Here is an 18213-nt window from a genome sequence, read left to right as displayed (position 1 = left end):
ATCTGCCCCTGGGGCTTTTGATCCAGCTAGGGCATCTGGAAGCTTTTAAAAAATACGGATTCCTATGGCCTCACCACAGACCGAGTCAATCAGAATCTCTGGGGGAAGGAGTCCAGGCATCTGTGAGCGTACGAGCTCTCTAGTGGATTTTTTTTCCAATTTATTTATTTTCAGAAAAACAGTATTCATTATTTTTTCACCACACCCAGTGCTCCATGCAAGCTGTGCCCTCTATAATACCCACCACCTGGTACCCCAACCTCCCACCCCCCCCGCCACTTCAAACCCCTCAGATTGTTTTTCAGAGTCCATAGTCTCTCATGGTTCATCTCCCCTTCCAATTTACCCAAAAGCACATACCCTCCCCAATGTCCATAACCCTACCCCCCTTCTCCCAACCCCCCTCCCCCCAGCAACCCACAGTTTGTTTCGTGAGATTAAGAGTCACTTATGGTTTGTCTCCCTCCCTATCCCGTCTTGTTTCATGGATTTTTATGTAGCTGGAGTTGAGATGCACCACTCCTCCAGTCTCACTGCCACTTCCGAGGTCCGGCGCTCATCAATGCCCAGGCAGGTGACTGCAGTTACCTCCTAACTCCAAAATTACCTCCCAGGAAACACAAGTCAGATCATGTCACCCCTACTGAAAAACCCTTCACTGCTCTCTACGGCCAAACAAGAGAGTGTTACCTGGCCTGAGCAAAGAGGGCCATCACAGCCCCGCATTTCTGCATCATTTCCCACTCTAGGGCCTCTGGTGCACCTCACCACTCTTCTGAGGAAGCATTCTGCTTTTGTTCAGGCTGCACCCTAGCCTATAACAATGCCCTTCTCCTTTCTCCAAACTACACCATTACCTTATTCGTACTTCATGGTCCATTTCAAATATCCCACCCTTCTTCAATCAGTCAACAATCATCTTCTGAGTGACTAGTATGTACCACCCATTGGGTCAACATTTTCTGATTTGCTATTGCATATAGGTGGGGGATAGAACAGTGAATACAGTAGACAAAAACACCTATTACATGGAGCCTGGTGGGAGAGGTAGACAGCAAGACAAAAACATGAATAAGAAAATGGTAGGTAAGAGCAACATAGGAAATTAGAGCATGTAGTGACTATATTGGCTGTTTTGGACTAGATGGCTATTTTCGTCTGAAATGGTCTTTCTGAGGTGGTGATGACTATATTGAGATCTGAATGACAGGAAGGAAGGGAGCAAGCATTCTAATGATAGGACCAGCCAGCATGAAGGCTTTCAGGTGGAACAAAGTGTGATTGAAGAACAGAGAGAAGGCCAGAGCAGCTGAAGCACAGGGGTGAAGGGAGCATAGAGGGAGAGGACATGGGAGCCAGCTCCTGGATGCTTGCTAAGTCAGGGTAGAGAGTTGAAATTTGATTCTTTGTGCAATGATGGGAAGCCACGAGAGGGTTTTAAGCAAGAGAGAGCCATGCCATGGTTTGTATTTGAACAAGATCACTCTGGTGGCTGTGTGAACAACAGATTGAGGGTTGATGGTAGCAGGGACCAGCTAGGTGCTTTGGTGGCACTCCAGTTCTCCTTGAAGTACTGAACTTAAGGCAAATAAAAATCAAAAGCTCCCCTTATTTTAGGCACAATACCAAAATTCATATTATTCTCTAATAGGACCTGGATGGGCTGACCTCCCTCTAGCCTCCTGTATACCATCTTTGCCCCGGCTATCAAGCCTTGCTGACTTTGTCAGCTCCCCAAATGCAGCATTCCTTCAGGCCTCAGGGCCTCTGGATTCGCTGTGGTTAAGTTATTTGTGTGATAAAATACAAAGTTTCCAGGGCACCTGGGTGGCTCAGTGGCTTAAGCCTCTGCCTTTGGCTCAGGTCATGATCCCAGAGTCCTGGGATCGAGCTCTCCATCAGGCTCTCTGCTCAGCAGGAAGTCTGCTTCCTCCTCTCTCTCTGCCTACTTGTGATCTCTGTCAAATAAATAAATAAAATCTTTAAAAAATATATGAAGTTTCCAATTTCAACCATTTTCAAGTGTACGATTTAGTGGCATTAAGTACATTCACAATGTTGTACAACCATCACCACTGTCCAGCTCCAGAAATTTTTCACCACCTTGAGGGAAATCCCTGGGAATTATCAAGCAGTCATTTCCCATTACCCCTCTCTGCTGCCCTAGGAAACCACTAATCTGCTTCCAGTCTCTATGGACTTGCTTGTTCTGGATGGTTCATACAAAGGTAGTAATACAGTATGTGGGCCGTGTGTCTGTCTTCTTTCCCTCAGTATGTGTTCAAGATTCACCCATGTTGTAGCATGTGTTGGCACTATATTCCTTTTTATGACTGGGTAATATTCCATTGTATGGAGGGACCACATTTTGTTGATCTGTTCATCAGCTGGTAGATACTGAGGTTGTTTCCACCATTCAGCTTCTGTGACAGTGCTGCTGTGGACATTCACATACAAGCTTTTGTTTGTATACAGGTTTGCAATTCATCTGGGTATCTACCTGGCTGTGGGATTGCTGGGTGATATGGTCGCTGTGGTTATATTTTGAGCAACCGGACATCAGTGATTCTTAGGCATATTATTAGTCGCCTGTGGCCGCTCTAACAAAGTACCACAAAATGGCTGGCTTGCATGACAGAAATTTATTCTCTCACAGTTCCAGAGGCTAGAAGTTTGAAATCAAAGCGTCAGCAGGGCCATCGTGCCTCTGAGACTGGGGAGAATTGTTTCTTGCCTCTTCATCTCCTTGGTGTTCCTCAGCTTGCTTGCAGCTGTGTCATTCCGATTGGCCACATGCCCTTCCCCTGTCTCTGTGTCTTCCCATGGATCCCTCCTGTCTCTTCTTCTTTTAAGGACATCAGTCATACTGGATTAAGGGCCCAACCTCCTCCAATATGGCCTCATCTCAGCTTAAATAATTGCATCTGCGACAACCCTATTTCCAAGTAGGGTCACATTCTGAGGTACTGAAGGTAGGATTTCAACAGATCTTTTGAGGGGACATAATTCAATCCATGACAAACTGACAGACATCACTGTGCATCTGAATCCCATAAGGATCTTGTTAACATGGGCTTGGAGAGGAGCCCGAGGTTCTGCATTTTCAACAAGCTCTCCCAGTAGATGCCAGGTTCAAGGACTTGTTCTGGTTTGGCACAGACTTGGTTTGGCTTTAGCAATGAAAATCCAGAGTGCAAGGAAACCCCTCATCCCTGGGAAAATTGGGAGGTTTCTGACCCCGTGGAATTACCAGATCACAATCTGAGTAGCAAGGATTTAATGGGCTATGTAAATTTACCCATTAATTACATTATCGAATATTCATATTTATCTTTACATTTAAATAATCTATTTTGCTAGAACAAGCCAAGTTTTCAAGAATCTGGACCTAAAACTTATCCCCCAGAAAGCTCCAAACTGTGAAATAGTTGAGCTGATGGCACCATCTGTGTTAACTTGCAAAATTATCTATGACACTCAGCAGTGTCCTTGTTAGTTTGAAAATGGAGATTTCTGACTCCTTTACGGGGTTATTATGCATGGGCAAGACCTTGAGGCTAAGCGTAGCCACTGGATTTGAAGTGCTCAGTATACTTTTCCCGCTGCTTCCTGGAGACTGGAAAAATATAGGAGAAAGCTCCTTTCTGAAGTTGGGTTTAAGCTCATTGCACTAGGGACAGTATCCTTCAACTCTTGATTCTTATTGGACCACCTAAAGAACTTAGAAAGTGCTGAGACCAAATGATTCAAGCTACTTGAGACTGGCCACAGGCAGTCATAGTTTTTTGCTTTTTTTAATATGCTCTCCAGGTGATCCAAATGAATATCCAGAGTTGAGAATAATTGTGTGGGAACTTCCTTTAAAACAGAAATCTTGCCAATCCATTCCTAATCTTTTTTTCACCTGCACCCATATTCCTCTCCACTCCCCTCTATGCCCACATAACCTTTTGTTATGGCTGATCATTTCCTTAAGCAAGTTCTCCTCTTCCTCCTGTTTGTGTCCTGTTTATACAATGACCTCACTGACCTGGGACCACATACAACTTACTGGAGGTAATAATTACTCCTGCAACAACTGCCCTTGGCAGGCTTTCCTCAAGCCTACTGGCTGTTTTTTTTTTTTTACTCTTTCACAAAAGGTGTCCTTAACATCATCCACGATAGAGTTAGCCTGTGATAGTGTTGCTATTTTGACAGCAGAAACTCTCAGGAATCAAGCTAAATCTCCCAGAGAATCTGTACTGTGTGTTCCTCTACAAACCAGCCACAGGAAATCTGGGTGGAGTGTACATTATTCTTTTATTGGGATATAATTTACATGTCATAAGAGCCACCCTTCTAAAGTGTCCAATTCAGTGGTTTTTAGTAGGTTCACAAAACTGTGCAACCATTACCACATCATTTTCCAGAATATTTTTGTCACTCCAAAAAGAAACCCCCTACTCATTAACAGTCACTCCTAACAGTGACTCATTCCTTCCCCTGTAACCTCTATTTCTGTCTCTGTGGATCTCTCTATACTGGACATTGCTTATAAATGGATCATTCAACACTGGTCTTTTGTGTCTAGGTCACTTCATTCACTCAGCAGATTTTCAAGGTTCATACGTGCAGCATGTATAAATACTTCATTCCTTTCTGTGGCCAAATAATTTTCCATTGTAGGGATTTACTACATTAGGTTTATTCATGCATAACTGATGAACATTGAAGTTGTTCCTGCTTTTGGGCTACGATAAATAATGCTATGAACATTCCTGTACAAGCTCTTGTGTGAACATGCTTTCTAATCTCTTGGGTGTACGCGTAGGAGAATTGCTGGGTCATATGGTATCTCTGTTTGGCTTCTTGAGGAACTTCCGAAATGTTTTTGAACATTATTTTTTTGCCTCGATACAGCTCGCTCTTTCCTGGCTGTGAGGTGGTTTGAACTTGTTAGGTTGGGAGAAATGGGTCTCAGGCACTCTAAACATTTTTTCTGCTATCTGCTAAACATTTTATGTGCAGAAAGAACGGTACCTTCATACAGAAACAGGTCGTTCGGCATCATTTCAAAATGTGAGGACCTCTAAAAAATGGCGTTCCTCCCGTGGCAAGGGTTTGGGGTGTCTGAGCTCCCAGGTTCCTGACCATCCCTCCAGCTGTGTCGCCGGCCACCTGTCACAGTCTGTTCCTGGCACAGACAAGGCCGGCTGGTTCCAAGGACACGACTACTTGGCCACTTCCATCTGAGAAGGCCTGGTGGGGCGCCCAAATGCAGAAACGTGACTGCTTTTCGGGGATACCAATTAAAGCTCCTGTCGCCAGGTGCAGACAGCCCTGCAAATGTAAAGCCCTACTGTGCATCAAGCAGAAACTTACGTGCCAAGGGCAGCCTGGAAGAGGCTGAGCTGACCTCCGACCCCGCCCCAGGTTCTTCCACTCCCTCCCCGCGGCCCTGCCCGGCTCTTGGCCTGGGGGTCTGAGCCTGCGCGGGCGTGCCGGAGCGGGCGGCCTTCTCAGCATGCGCAGTCGCTGCCCGCCCGACTCCTTAAATCGGTGCCCTGCGGAGTGCGCGCTCACGCACGCGCACCGCCTCATCTGCGCGCGCACGGGGCCTCTCGCGGCACGCGCTCCCGCCCCGCCCCGCCCCGCCTCCTCCCCCCTCCCGCGCGCCCGCCCGCCGCCCGCCGCCGCCGCCGCCGCCGCCGGAGCTCTGTAGTATGGCATCGAGGAGAATGGAGACCAAACCTGTGATAACCTGTCTCAAAACCCTCCTCATCATCTACTCCTTCGTCTTCTGGGTGAGTGGCCACGCCGGGCGGGTGGCCGGGCCTCCGGCCGTCAATCCCTGTAGTGATGCTGGGAGAAAGGAAGAGGGGGCAAAAAACCCAAACCAAAAATCTCATCTCGTTCCCTCCTTAAGGAGATAGGCTCAGGGGGCTGGGCTGGGGCTGCAGGATGGCGGGGTGCAAGCTTGGGACTGCTCGGACTCTAGACCCCACCCGGTGCAGCCTGCAAGGGGCTGCGTGGTGGCGGTGACTGCAGGATGTCGACCTTTCCCAAATTTGTTTTAATGCACTGATTTATTTTTTTAAGCTCGCGGGATAGGGTCAGCCTCTAGGGAAAGTTGCGGGTTTATTCCTCTGTTTCCTTCTCTGGACACCCCTCCCCGACCTCCCTTACCAGCCTGTTCGCGGTGCCTCTAGGCGCTAACCCGGCAGGGAGAAGGGCGCGGGAGCACTGGGTTTGATCCCAGATTCCCGGTTATTCCCAACCCCGCGGGGCTGTGAGAGGGAGGTGCCAGGAGCCCTGTGCCTGCCTGGCTGGCTGGGCAAGGGCGACCAGAGCCCCCCAAGTGCATTGATGGGGAGAGGAAGCTGCCGTCGCGCGGAGACGCACTGGAGGGAAAGGGTCTTACATAAACTAGGGGCATCTTTGAGCTTCCCCGGGGACCCAGGAGGTGGGTCTTATGACCCTTTTCCCACTCCCCTCCACCCCTCCACTCTTCATCTGGTCTTTCTGTTATTGCACGAACCCAATCCGCAGAGTCCTGGGGGAAGACCCCTGCCACTTGGTGACAGCAATAGCGCCCCAACTCTACTCCCCATCTAACCAGTGCTGCTCCCAGTCCTTGAAGCTCAATGCAGAAGGGTGACGTCAACGCCTCAGCTGAGGCCTCGGGGGGCTGCGTGGTGCACCTCGCGGAGGGATGCGCCCTTCTGCGCGCGGGGGTAGCTGGAGGGGGGGCCAAGGCTTGTGCCTTACCTCATCCTGTTTGGCAATTCGTGGCATCAGTGCAGGGCTGACACTGCAGTGATTCACTGGAGGGGTGGGTGATACCTAAAGACCGTTTCCTGTTGTTTCTCTTTCCATGTAGAAACCCCATACCCAAGTTCCCCATTTCCACACCAAGCCACAGCTATCTTGCAGGAGAATGTCTGTTATCAACGGCCCCCCCCTCCATCACACACACAGTAATTTGGGTCATTTCACCTTTCAAGGCAGTCATTTTGAAACCTGAGGCTCTGTAGAAAAAGCGAATCCCTCCTTCGGTTGTTTTTGTCTGTGCCACCCCCCCCCCCCAATTAGGCCTAATTTTGGCTTGAAACCGAGCACAGTACTGTGCGAGGAACCCAGACCTGGGTTGATGGTGAACTAGGCTGTTTGAAATGATGACCAGCTGTTTGTAATGACCAAAGCAGGAGCTGAGATTTATTAAGGATGAAAAAAAAAATCTCTAATGCACACACACCCCCACCCCCGCTGGCATTTCCTTGTCACTGGTGTTGGTGGTGATTCTTCAGGTCAGGGGGACTGTGGGCTTGGGGACCAGATATTCCAAGAGCTCTGCAGTGAGATAGGATTAGATTAATTGAGTCTATCACCCAAGGCAGACACAGAAACGGACTTTATTTGGATTGAAAACGACACAGGTTGAACATTTTTTGCCGAAACTTTCCAGTAGCCATTCTTGGGAACTGGTTGAGGGTTTTTTTTTTTTTTTTTTTAGTTTATTTCCTTAAATCTCTGTGTGGCACTTTAGTATTTACTTGACTTCCTATTTGTTACTGGAGTAAATCATATGGGTGATTATTTTTAGCTTCCTGAAAAATAAGATTTACAGTATATGTGGAGTGCTGTTCTTATAGCATCACTGCAGGCTGGTGAAGAAGGGAGTCTTCCAGGCAGAGGCTTTTCATCTCATCTCTTCAGCTCTTCTTGCTTACCTCCCGCCCCCACCTGGTGCATATAATTACTTAATGTCCCCTAATACATCTTAAACAAGCACTGCATTTTATGTACTCTGAAGTTCTGGATGCCTGTGTTCTAAGCTTTTTATAATTTAAATAAAATGTTGACCTAAAGCATTTTCAGCAGTTTAGCATTTCATAACCAAAGGAATGAGATCTCTCCAGATTTGAGGGTATTTTCAATAAGATATTTTCATTAATAAAGTGTTGTCCAAATGTCCTGTTTTCTATTGTACTTTAAAAAAAAGATTTTATTTATTTATTTGACAGAGAGACAGCAAGAGAGGGAACACAAGCAGGGGGACTAGGAAAGGGAGAAGCAGGCTTTCTGCTGAGCAGGAAGCTCGAGCACTGTGCCCCCCCCCAAGGCTGAGGCTGGGCTGCATCCCAGGATCCTGGGACCATGACCTGAGCCCCCCAGGCGCCCCTATATTGTCTTTAAATGCTGGTTGCTTTTTTCTTTTTTTTTTTTAACAACTTCACTGAAATATAATTCATATACCATGTAATTCATACTTTGAAGAATGTACAATTCAGTGGTTTTTAGTATATTCACAGATACGTGCAACCGTCACCCTCGTCAATTTTAGAGCATTTTCATTACCTAAAAAGGAAACTCCATACCATTTAGCTATCATACCCCACTCTCCTCTCCCTAAGCAATCACTAATCTACTTTTTGGATCTCTGTAGATTTCCCTGTTCTGGAACATTTCATGTAAATCATGTAGTATGTGGTCTTTTGTGAATGGTTTCTTCCACTTAATGTAATATTTTCAAGACCCCTCCATGTTCCTTTTTATTGCCAAATAATACTCTGTTGTATGACTATATCATATTTCCTTCATCTGTTTGTCCATTGATGGGCATTAGAGTTGTTCCTACCTTTTGGATATTGTGAATAATGCCGCTATAAATGTTCGTGTACAAGTGCTTGTGTGAACGTGTATTTTCAGTTTGCAGGGAATTGCTGGGGCATATATTACTCTATGGTTAATTTTTTGAAGACCTGCCATAGTGTTTTCCGTAGTGACTGCACCATCTTTTATTACCTCCCCCAACCCAGCCGTGTATGGGGGTTTTGATTTTCCCACATTGTCGCCAACATTTGTTAGTATATGACTGTGATTCTGATCATCCGCATAGGTGTCTTATTGTGGTTTTGAGTTGAATTTCCCTGGCGATTAGTGATGTTGAGCATCTTTTTATGTGCTTCTTGGTCATTTGTATATCTTTCTTGCAGAAATGTCTATTGATAGCCTTTGCTCATTTTTTATTTGGGTTATTTATTATTGAGTTGGAAGTGTCCTTTATATATTCTTGATTCAAGACTCTTATTGGATATATCATTTGCAAATATTTTCTCCTGTGTGTTGCCTTTTCACTTTCTTGATGGTGTCTTTTGAAGTATAAAGTTTATTTTGATAAAGTCCAGTTTACCTATTTTTCTTGTGTTGCTTATGTTCTTAGTGTCATATCTAGGAATCTGTTGCCAAACCCAAGATCATGAAGAAAATGCCATTTTTTAGAGTGATTTATCAATTCAGTAAATACAGTTGAGAAATTTATCTTTTTCTAGCACCTAGAACTATGTCTGGCACATAGGTACTCTAATATCTGTCAAAACTTCTGGGCTTAGGTTAGGTAATTAACAAAAAAGATGACCTTGGTGTTATTTTAAGTGGAAGATGTAGAAAAGATTAAACAGAATTGTTTCCTTTGCATTCTTTGTGAATTGTTTTAACAGGACTGCCTCTCTTCCCTTCCTTCAGTTTAGACTTAGGACCAGAAGACATTTGAGCTTAAAATGGTAGTAGACCATATGATAATTGACTCTCTCTGCTTGACTTATTTCACTTATTTGTGGAGCATAACAAATAGCATGGAGGACAAGGGGAGTTAGGAGAAGGGAGTTGGGGGAAATTGGAAGGGGAGGTGAACCATGAAAGACTATGGACTCTGAAAAACAATCTGAGGGGTTTGAGGGGGGGATGGGAGGTTGGGGGAGCCAGGTGGTGGGTATTATAGAGGGCACGGCTTGCATGGAGCACTGGGTGTGGTGAAAAAATAATGAATTCTGTTCTGCTGAAAATTAAAAAAAAATAAATGCAAAAACATTTAAAAATAAAAAAATAAAATAAAAAATGGTAGTAGACCAGTAACATCAAGAGGTGAATGTACCTGAGCATTGGCTAAAGCAGAAGCCTAATGTTAGTGTATAGACCTTTGTTTTATCTGGTCTCCTCTTCTGTCTACAATCACTCTCCCCTTCCCAGGTGTTCTGCTAAAGCAGTGGTTCTCAACAGGTGACCTTATTGGCCACCCATCTCCTGACATTTGGCGATGTCTGGAGACCTTTTGAGTCCCAGCTGGGGATAGAGTGCTATTGGCATCTAGGGGGTAGAGGCCCCAGGTGCTGCTAAACGACCTATAAAGCATAGGACAGGTCTTCACAGCAAAGATTTTCTGGCTCCATATGTCAACAGTGCCAGCAACGTCTACACGATCTAGAGCCTTATGCAAAACTAAGTGTTTTAAAAACCATGTTTACTGGTGTTTGCAACCACCATGCCAGAGCATACTGAACACAATTCCAAGTGAGAAGAAAAACAATCTCTGTGGTATACTGTAATTCCTTTTTGAAGAAGAAAAGTAGGTAGTTCTTTATATAATAGTGTCTAAATGGATAAGATGATTTGTCTTCCAGTACATGACATCTCCTGAATGCTAGGTAAATGGATCCTTTATTTTCCCTGATTTATGTGTTTCATTTTCAGATTTATAGAAGAGGAGAAAAAAAAAACACACCTAGGAGTAAGTTACTCTATGCTTCAAAGACTAGCAAATAGTGCCTGGCACTTAATAGGTTTACCCAGGAAGTATTTACTAATGAATGAATGAATAAAGGAAATTTTATTGACTACTCTTGGGATCATTTATTTATTTCAATTTACCTTAATCGGAAGGCTTTTAAAAACCGTGTTCTTTTCTGTCTATTTGCGGTGACTAATATATGTGTTCCTGACATTGGTGTATACAAACATGGGATAGAGGACTTTATAAAGAATTGCTTATCCTAGTGGTAGTTCAGTTACTATATTTTTATGATCAGCTAGTTTGCCAGACATTTTAGTTATCTAAAATCTAAAGCTGGAATTGGAATTTAATTTGTTAAACTTGAATAAAAAATATATCTATTTTATCCTAATACAAAGCAAAATACCTGTTCTTCACAACAAATATAATTATTTCAACAACAAGCAGGACAACTTTATAAATATGCCACTTATTAGGTAAATTCTGTTTTGATTTGTAATTTGTAATGCATTTTAGACACTCATGTGAGTTCTAAATTAATTGCATCTAAATCCACTAAATAATGTGTGAAGAGAAATATCCTTTGCTTCATTCCAGCATATATTGGATTTTGAATATTCTTCTTTGAATATCCAAGGACCTAATTAGCTCATCACTAGTGCTATCAAATTCTCTTATTGAAAAATATGAGTGATTTTTTTTTCATTTAGTAAGCATCATCAGCCTTTCTTGGGGAGGATTTAAAAGAATAATAGTCAAAATGTTTTTCTTTTTTCTTTTGTTATCCAGAAAAGTTTAGTTCTTTGGGTTAAATAGAGAAGAAAAATATCTTAAAGAGCATTCCCCAACATTTACCAAGTGTTTGAATCTTGGCACATACTAAAGCTTATGCTAACTATTTTACATATCATGGTAACTCAGTAAACATTCATTAAATGGTTTTTATATGCCAGGTGTCTCAAGAGAATGTTTACCAACTTTTGCTAGGTGCTGCTTCCTTTTTAAGTAATACCCTCATTCTACTACTTCTCAGCTTTTTGGTAATAGGTATTATATATTGTCTTCCCCCTAAGGAAGATGAAGATTTAGCTCTCTCACATCCTTTCCATATTGGGGTAGACCCCAATATATCATTGATTATTATCATATATCATTCTGGTTAGAGCACCAGTGGTTACATTACTATAAGCCTACTCACTAGGTAAGCCTACTCACAGCTGAGCCACTTAGTGTGTATATTATGATTGCTTGCACAGCTTTTTGTTTTCCCTGGAGTTAAAAACTGCCTCGTTTTATATCCTTTGCTTATGTCCTTTTCCATGTTTGCCCCTAATTTATCCTCCCACTTTCCCCAAGAGCTGTGTATCTTCATTTCGTATATTCAAACACTTCATGAATCCTATCCGTTCCCATTGGAGACATTTTCTTCTAGAGCATTCTGACCTTCAATTTGGGCTAGTGTTCCTTGGGCCTTTGAAAGAGCCAACATCATTTTAATCTGCCTTTACCATCATCCTGGGGAATCTGGTCTCCTTTTATGTTGGATCCTCAATTTCCTATATATCCTGTTTTTCTCTTTCTTGGTTTGTTCTTTCATTTTGGTGGAGCAAATCTTCTAGTAACTTTCTGGAAAAGGATGCATGGTAGGTTAATATTTTGAGGTCTTGCAGGTGTGAAAATCTTATTTTGCTCTTGTACTTAATTTTATAGTTTGGCTGAGTATAGAATTCTAGCTGTAAATCATTTACCCTCAAAATGTTGCTGTCTCCTCCCCTCCTCCCAGTGTTCTTGCTCTTGTTACTTCTGTGAAATCAAATCTTATTCTAATTCTACTTAAATTCTGCTTTTCCTTCTCTGAAAGCTTTTGGAAACTCTTTCTTGTTTTTGGTGCTCTGAAATTGCATCAGAATATGTCTTGTTCTATGTTTATTTGTATTTCTTTCCTGTAGAGCCTTTCAATCTGGTAACTGAGGTCTTTCAGTTTGGGGAAATTTTCTTGAAAAATTTTTTATTACACTTTCCTTTCATTTTCCCTATTCTCCCTTTCAATATTTCACCTCTTAGATTCTCTGATTTCCTTTCCTATTTTTTACTTCGTCTTTTACTTAAAATTTTATTTTTTAAGTAATCTCTATACCCACCATGGGACTCAGACTCACAACCCCAAGATCAAGGATCATGTGGTTCACCGACTGAGCCAGCCAGGCGCCCCGAGTGCTTCACCTTTTTGGCTCTACTTTATGGGACATCTCTCGCACTTGATTTTGCCTGGTCTTGCATTTGTCATTTGTTTATATGTTGATTTCTAGGAGCTCCTCCTTGAGATCTGAATATTCCTTTTCCTAGCCTCTTGTTTCAAAAATGTAATCTCTTTTTATAATCCATCTGGCAATATTAATGATTTTTTTTAAGTTTGCTTTTTCTGTATTGTTTCCTTCAAACATCTCTGTTTTCTGGAGTATTACTTCCAATTTCTGATCAACTTTTGGTCTTTGTTCCGTACTTGTTTAAGAGTGGAGCATGAAAAGGCTGATTGGAAGCTCCTAGTATATGAGGTGGGAGTTTGTTGAATTTAAGTTGGGTGATTTGGCTTGACAATTGAGTTTTGGAACCAAGGTCAGTATTTTTAAGTCTTTTCCCTTGGTCTGATCAGATTTCCTACAGAAGCATCTTCTAATCCTCTCTTTGAATGAAAATGTTTAGGAATTTGGGTGTCTTCACGTGCAATATATAAACCTTTGTTAAGTTCCTATCTGAGTTACAGAATCTATGTCCACTGTGCTTTTGTTTCTTAGTTCCACCCTAGAAAATAAATCCAAGCCTATGCTGGAATGGGGAAAGGCCAGAGACAGAAGATGGAGGGGATCTAATTACTTGTCTAAAAAAATTTTTTTTTACCAGCTCCTCCTTCTTTTAGTCTTTTTTCCATCCCCAGTTCCAGGTGTGCACGAAGCTGCCTTTTGAGAGTGCTTGCATGCAAATATTTCATTCTTGGCTTTTCTCATAGCTGCCTTAAGATCTGGCTCAGCTTCCAAAGTGTCACTGCATTTGTCTCCTCTTCCATTGTTATTGTGGGTTTTAAAGATCCTTTTAGTGTCATTTCAGTGGAGTTTTGGGAGATAGCCAAGGTAAATGGATGTGTTCAATCCATCATCTTTAACTGAAAGTCTTTTATATTTGTATCTCTTCATTGCATGCTACTAATTAAATACATAGTTGTTTGTGAGTGATTGACTAGAACACCTGAAATGGCAATAGCTGGGTTGTTGTAATAGATATTGGTGTCTATGGGGTGCCTGGGTGGCTCAGTGGGTTAAGCCACTGCCTTCGGCTCAGGTCATGATCTCAGGGTCCTGGGATCGAGCCCCGCATCGGGCTCTCTGCTCAGCAGGGAGCCAGCTTCCCTTCTTCTCTCTCTGCCTGCCTCTCTGCCTACTTGTGATCTCTCTCTGTCAAATAAATAAATAAAATCTTTAAAAAAAAAAAGATATTGGTGTCTACTTTTCAATTTTTAAAAAGCTTTTGGAGGGGCGCCTGGGTGGCTCAGTGGGTTAAGCCGCTGCCTTCGGCTCAGGTCATGATCTCGGGGTCCTGGGATCGAGTCCCGCATCAGGCTCTCTGCTCAGCAGGGAGCCTGCTTCCTCCTCTCTCTCTGCCTGTCTCTCTGCCTACTTGTAATCTCTCTCTGTCAAATAAATAAATAAAATCTTTAAAAAAAAATAAAAAGCTTTTGGATGTCAAGGGGAGTGTTCTAGGTTGGAATAGTCTAACTAAGGCACAGCCTCTTTAAGGCCACACGGCCATCAGGGACCAGAGTTGGATAAATGAGAATGAAGCTCTGAAGTTTGCTGCTGCTTTTTTTGCTCTTCTAATTTCTTCCCACCAGGTGAAGGCCCATGTGCCTTCTGACCTAATTCAGACCTTGCTGTATTAATTTAATGTGGAAGCACCAGAGTTCAAAGTAGGATGTTAAACGGGTTATTGCTCTGCTCTTTTTGTGTTTCTACAATGATAACCCTTCATGTTTATTATAGGACTTGTACATTAAAATCTGAACAGTCTTTTCTTAATCAACTTTACTTCCCATATGCAATATGTAGTTAAGATATGTGCACTACCTTTTATAGCATTTGGGGAACATTAAGTCTTTTCTACTTAGTAGTTGCTTGGAAACTAGCTGAATTTTTGTCCAATTAGAATGAAATACTTTCCTCAATTTTAATTATAGCTGGAGTTCTTGATTTGACCCTACCATGATCTACATTACTTAGGATTCATTGACTGTTCAGCATTATATACTCTTTTAAGTAAGCACCTCAGAAGGGGCTGAGAATTGAAAATCATCTCTGACTGCGTTTCTTTGTTCAAATGTATTAAACCCTTGACGTGAGTGACTAATGCACTGCTAAACCAATCTGAAGCACATTTTAAAATATATTCATATGTCTTTTCCTTCCTTGTTCCTATTACAGCAGCCTCTGATTTGGGTTCTCTCCTCATGGCAAGCAGATTGTTGGATTACTGCTCTTGAGTTTCTTTTCCGGGAGCAGGGGTGCTTGGGTGACACAGACGCTTAAGTGTTTGACTCTTGGTTTTGGCTCAGGCCATAATCTTGGGGTTGAGATTGAGCCCCAACCCAGGCTCCTTGCTCAGCATGGAGTCAGCTTAAGATGCTCCCCTCACCTCTAAAATAAATAAATATTTTTTAAAAATTTCCTTTTTTGGCCGTTATTCCCTCTTGCCGCAACAGAAGGCTTTTCATTCTTTTTTTTTTTTTTTAGATTTTTTATTTATTCATTTGACAGACAGAGATCACAGGCAGGCAGAGAGGCAGGCAGAGAGAGAGGGAAGCAGGCTCCCCGCTGAGCAGAGAGCCCGATGCGGGGCTCAATCCCAGGACCCTGGGATCATGATCGGAAGGCAGAGGCTTTAACCCACTGAGCCACCCAGGCGCCCCATGGCTTTTCATTCTTGTCTCAACATTTTTGGCCTCTTTTATATAGAGCCCCAATATTCATCAAAAAAAAGACATAAGGGGAAAAGATAAAGGGTTTTTCTTTGTTTTCTCTTTTCATTATTTGATCAGTTGAACATGAAAGCAGGTTATATGGTTTGGTGGTAGATTGAGAATCACAGTTCTATTGTGGAAAATTTTTCTTAGTGCATTCTGTAAGACATAGTGGGTGTTTTCACCATCTCTTTTAGGATAAACTCCAGGTGCCTTTTACTGGAAGATGGAGTGGATCAGGTACAGGTACTAATTGAGCAGTCTAGTGATTCTCATCCCTGTGTGCCCGGCAGGATTGCCTAAGGAGACTTAAAATACATGCTTAGGCTCCACTCTAAGAGATTCTGAATCAGTTGGTCTGGAGTTGGGTACCAGCAATTCTATCTTTTAAATGATCTCCCAGGGGCTTCAGCTATTCAAGCAAGACTGAGAACCATTGATTCCAAAAGAACTCAATATATCACAGTAGGCCTGGTTCACCTTGAGTCTCCTGGGTCTGGAGATTGCTAAGGAATAGATATCTAGTTGCTGAGTATCTAGTGTTGGCTTATTGATTTGTTCTGCTTTGCTCCAAATCTGAAGCTAGGTTTTCAATGTCTCATAGTAAATCAAAGTGTCCTTGTCACTCGTGGGAGACCTTGCTAGTCATTTCTAACTATAGGCATACTCATCAGAATCACTAAGGGACTTTTAAAAAATGTGTGGTCCTATCTCCTGAAGTTTTGATTTTAATTGATCTGGAGAACAGCCTGGGTACATATTTTTTAAAAAAACCATTCACAAGGTGATTCTGATTCCTGGGCTGTGATTCTGTGGTCTGTGTTGCAGTTTGTTTTAAATAAATTCTTACCATATGAATGCTTTCCTGTGATGTGATCTGTGGTACCATAAAGCTAGTTTGAGAAGATTCCACAAGCAAGATGTAGCCCATCTAGTGTTTTTCTTACCCACTGAACTGGTCTCTTGTAAGTGTCTCCAACTGACTCTTGGAGTTTGCCGTAGTTTCTTTTCTCCAGGGTGAATCTATTTCTGCTCACGGTTGCACTTAAAAGAAGTTAAGAAGAGTCATGGTTTGCCTCTGCCAAAAGATTCAACTATTATCTGATATATAAAACAAAAAGCAAAATAGGAGAGACAGAAATTTATGAGTAAAGTAGATTTCTGATCTTTCTGGGAAGTATGGTCATGTTTGGGGGTTGCTTTGATTACAGAGGCATGAGTGGTTGACCTTGGCCTTAGAGCCATTTGGGTGAGACTGTTGTTGATGGACTCTGAAAAGTGTGTTCACTGCAGTGCGTCTGCTGCTGCTTGGTTGACCTTGGATTTGTGAGACTGTCATTGTAATTGGCTTTCTGAAGTATGTTCCCTGAAGCGAGTTGAGTTGTCATTGACAATTAGACTGAGGTGAATCGCCATTGATCAAATAGGTTTGAAAGTGCGTGCTGGTGGTTTACTAGTTACCATGCCTATTGAATAATCAATTTTCCTTTCCCCAGAAATATAGAGACATTTATTCTTGCCTGAGACTACCAATTCTTGCTTCTCCGTGAAATGAATTTGCTTCTGCACTTCAGTTCCCATTCTCCAAACCTCATCGTGGTGATATACAGAATTCCTGGGTCAGTTAATTGTTCTAATCATTCCACAACAATTACTTGAGAATTTCTGATTTCTGGGGATTGTTCCAGGACTTCCCAAAGGTAGACCGCATTGCATTGAAAAGGAACCTAAAGCTCAATAATAGGGATCTGGGTGGTACATGTTCCTTGCACCTCCTCATCGCTTCTTCTGTTCATTTTCTATTTCTGATGAAACTTTTGAGGATTTCTCGCTTTACTTGATTTCTGTTTCACATTCTAAACTGTATCAGTCATTTGCTATTCTTTTAATTATTGCCCTCTCTTGTAGGGGATCCAAAATCCGTCCTGTGTGAAGTCTTGATTTGGACCATTTGCTGTGTGACCTTTGGCAAGTCACCTAAGTGTCTCTGAACCTCTGTTCCCTCTCCAGAATTGAGATCCATGCTTACCCACTTAGTCAGGTGTTTGAAAGTTAAATGACATTCAAGTGCTTCATAAAGTGTGACACACACATGTTTTGGCAACATTATTCCTTATGGTGTAGAGTGTTGCTTTTTTTCTTGATATTTTGCACATGGGAGGTACTATGTCTATTTGTTAAATGAATAAATTGATCACAATACTTTCTATTCTGAAAATCAAGGCTTAACATTTTGGATTTTATAGTTTGCTATGAAAGAGAGCTAGACTTGCAAAAGGGTTTGAATAAGAACCAAAGATATAATGAGTTTGATCACTGAGTTTAGCTCTGTCATTGAAATAAGAGTATTCTTAAGTAGGATAAAAATAAATATAAATCTGTCACTTAAAATTAAATGGAGTATCGATGACTTGCCTTATTATATTTCAATAAACTTTTAATTTTAGAACAGTTTTAAATTTACAGAAAAATTGTGGAGATAGTACATAGTTTCCGTATACCATGTAACCAGTTTTTCCCATTATTAACATCTTATGTTACTCTCATACATTTGTTACAGTTAGTGAAACAGGATTGATACATGATGAACTAAAGTCCACACTTCATTCAGATTTGTCTGAGTTTTTACCTAATATCCAATTTAGGCTACTGT

At 42.2% G+C, this 18213-nt stretch overlaps 1 protein-coding gene across 1 annotated transcript in view; it reads left to right on the top strand.

Annotated features, from left to right (window-relative positions):
- Positions 1-5683: 5683 nt before the first annotated feature.
- TSPAN7 (tetraspanin 7) overlaps positions 5684-18213 on the top strand; it is a 120605-nt gene continuing 108075 nt past the window's right edge. The window contains exon 1 of the mRNA XM_044235350.1: positions 5684-5786. Coding sequence (XP_044091285.1) covers positions 5706-5786 — 81 coding nt within the window. The 5' untranslated portion in view covers positions 5684-5705. The remainder of the gene's footprint in view (positions 5787-18213) is intronic.

The sequence above is a fragment of the Neovison vison genome, chromosome X (genome assembly GCF_020171115.1).
Source record: "Neovison vison isolate M4711 chromosome X, ASM_NN_V1, whole genome shotgun sequence".
In the NCBI taxonomy this organism is placed as follows: Eukaryota; Metazoa; Chordata; class Mammalia; order Carnivora; family Mustelidae; genus Neogale; species Neogale vison.
Note: the sequence above shows the minus strand (reverse complement) of the source record. Positions and strands in the feature narration are given on the sequence as shown.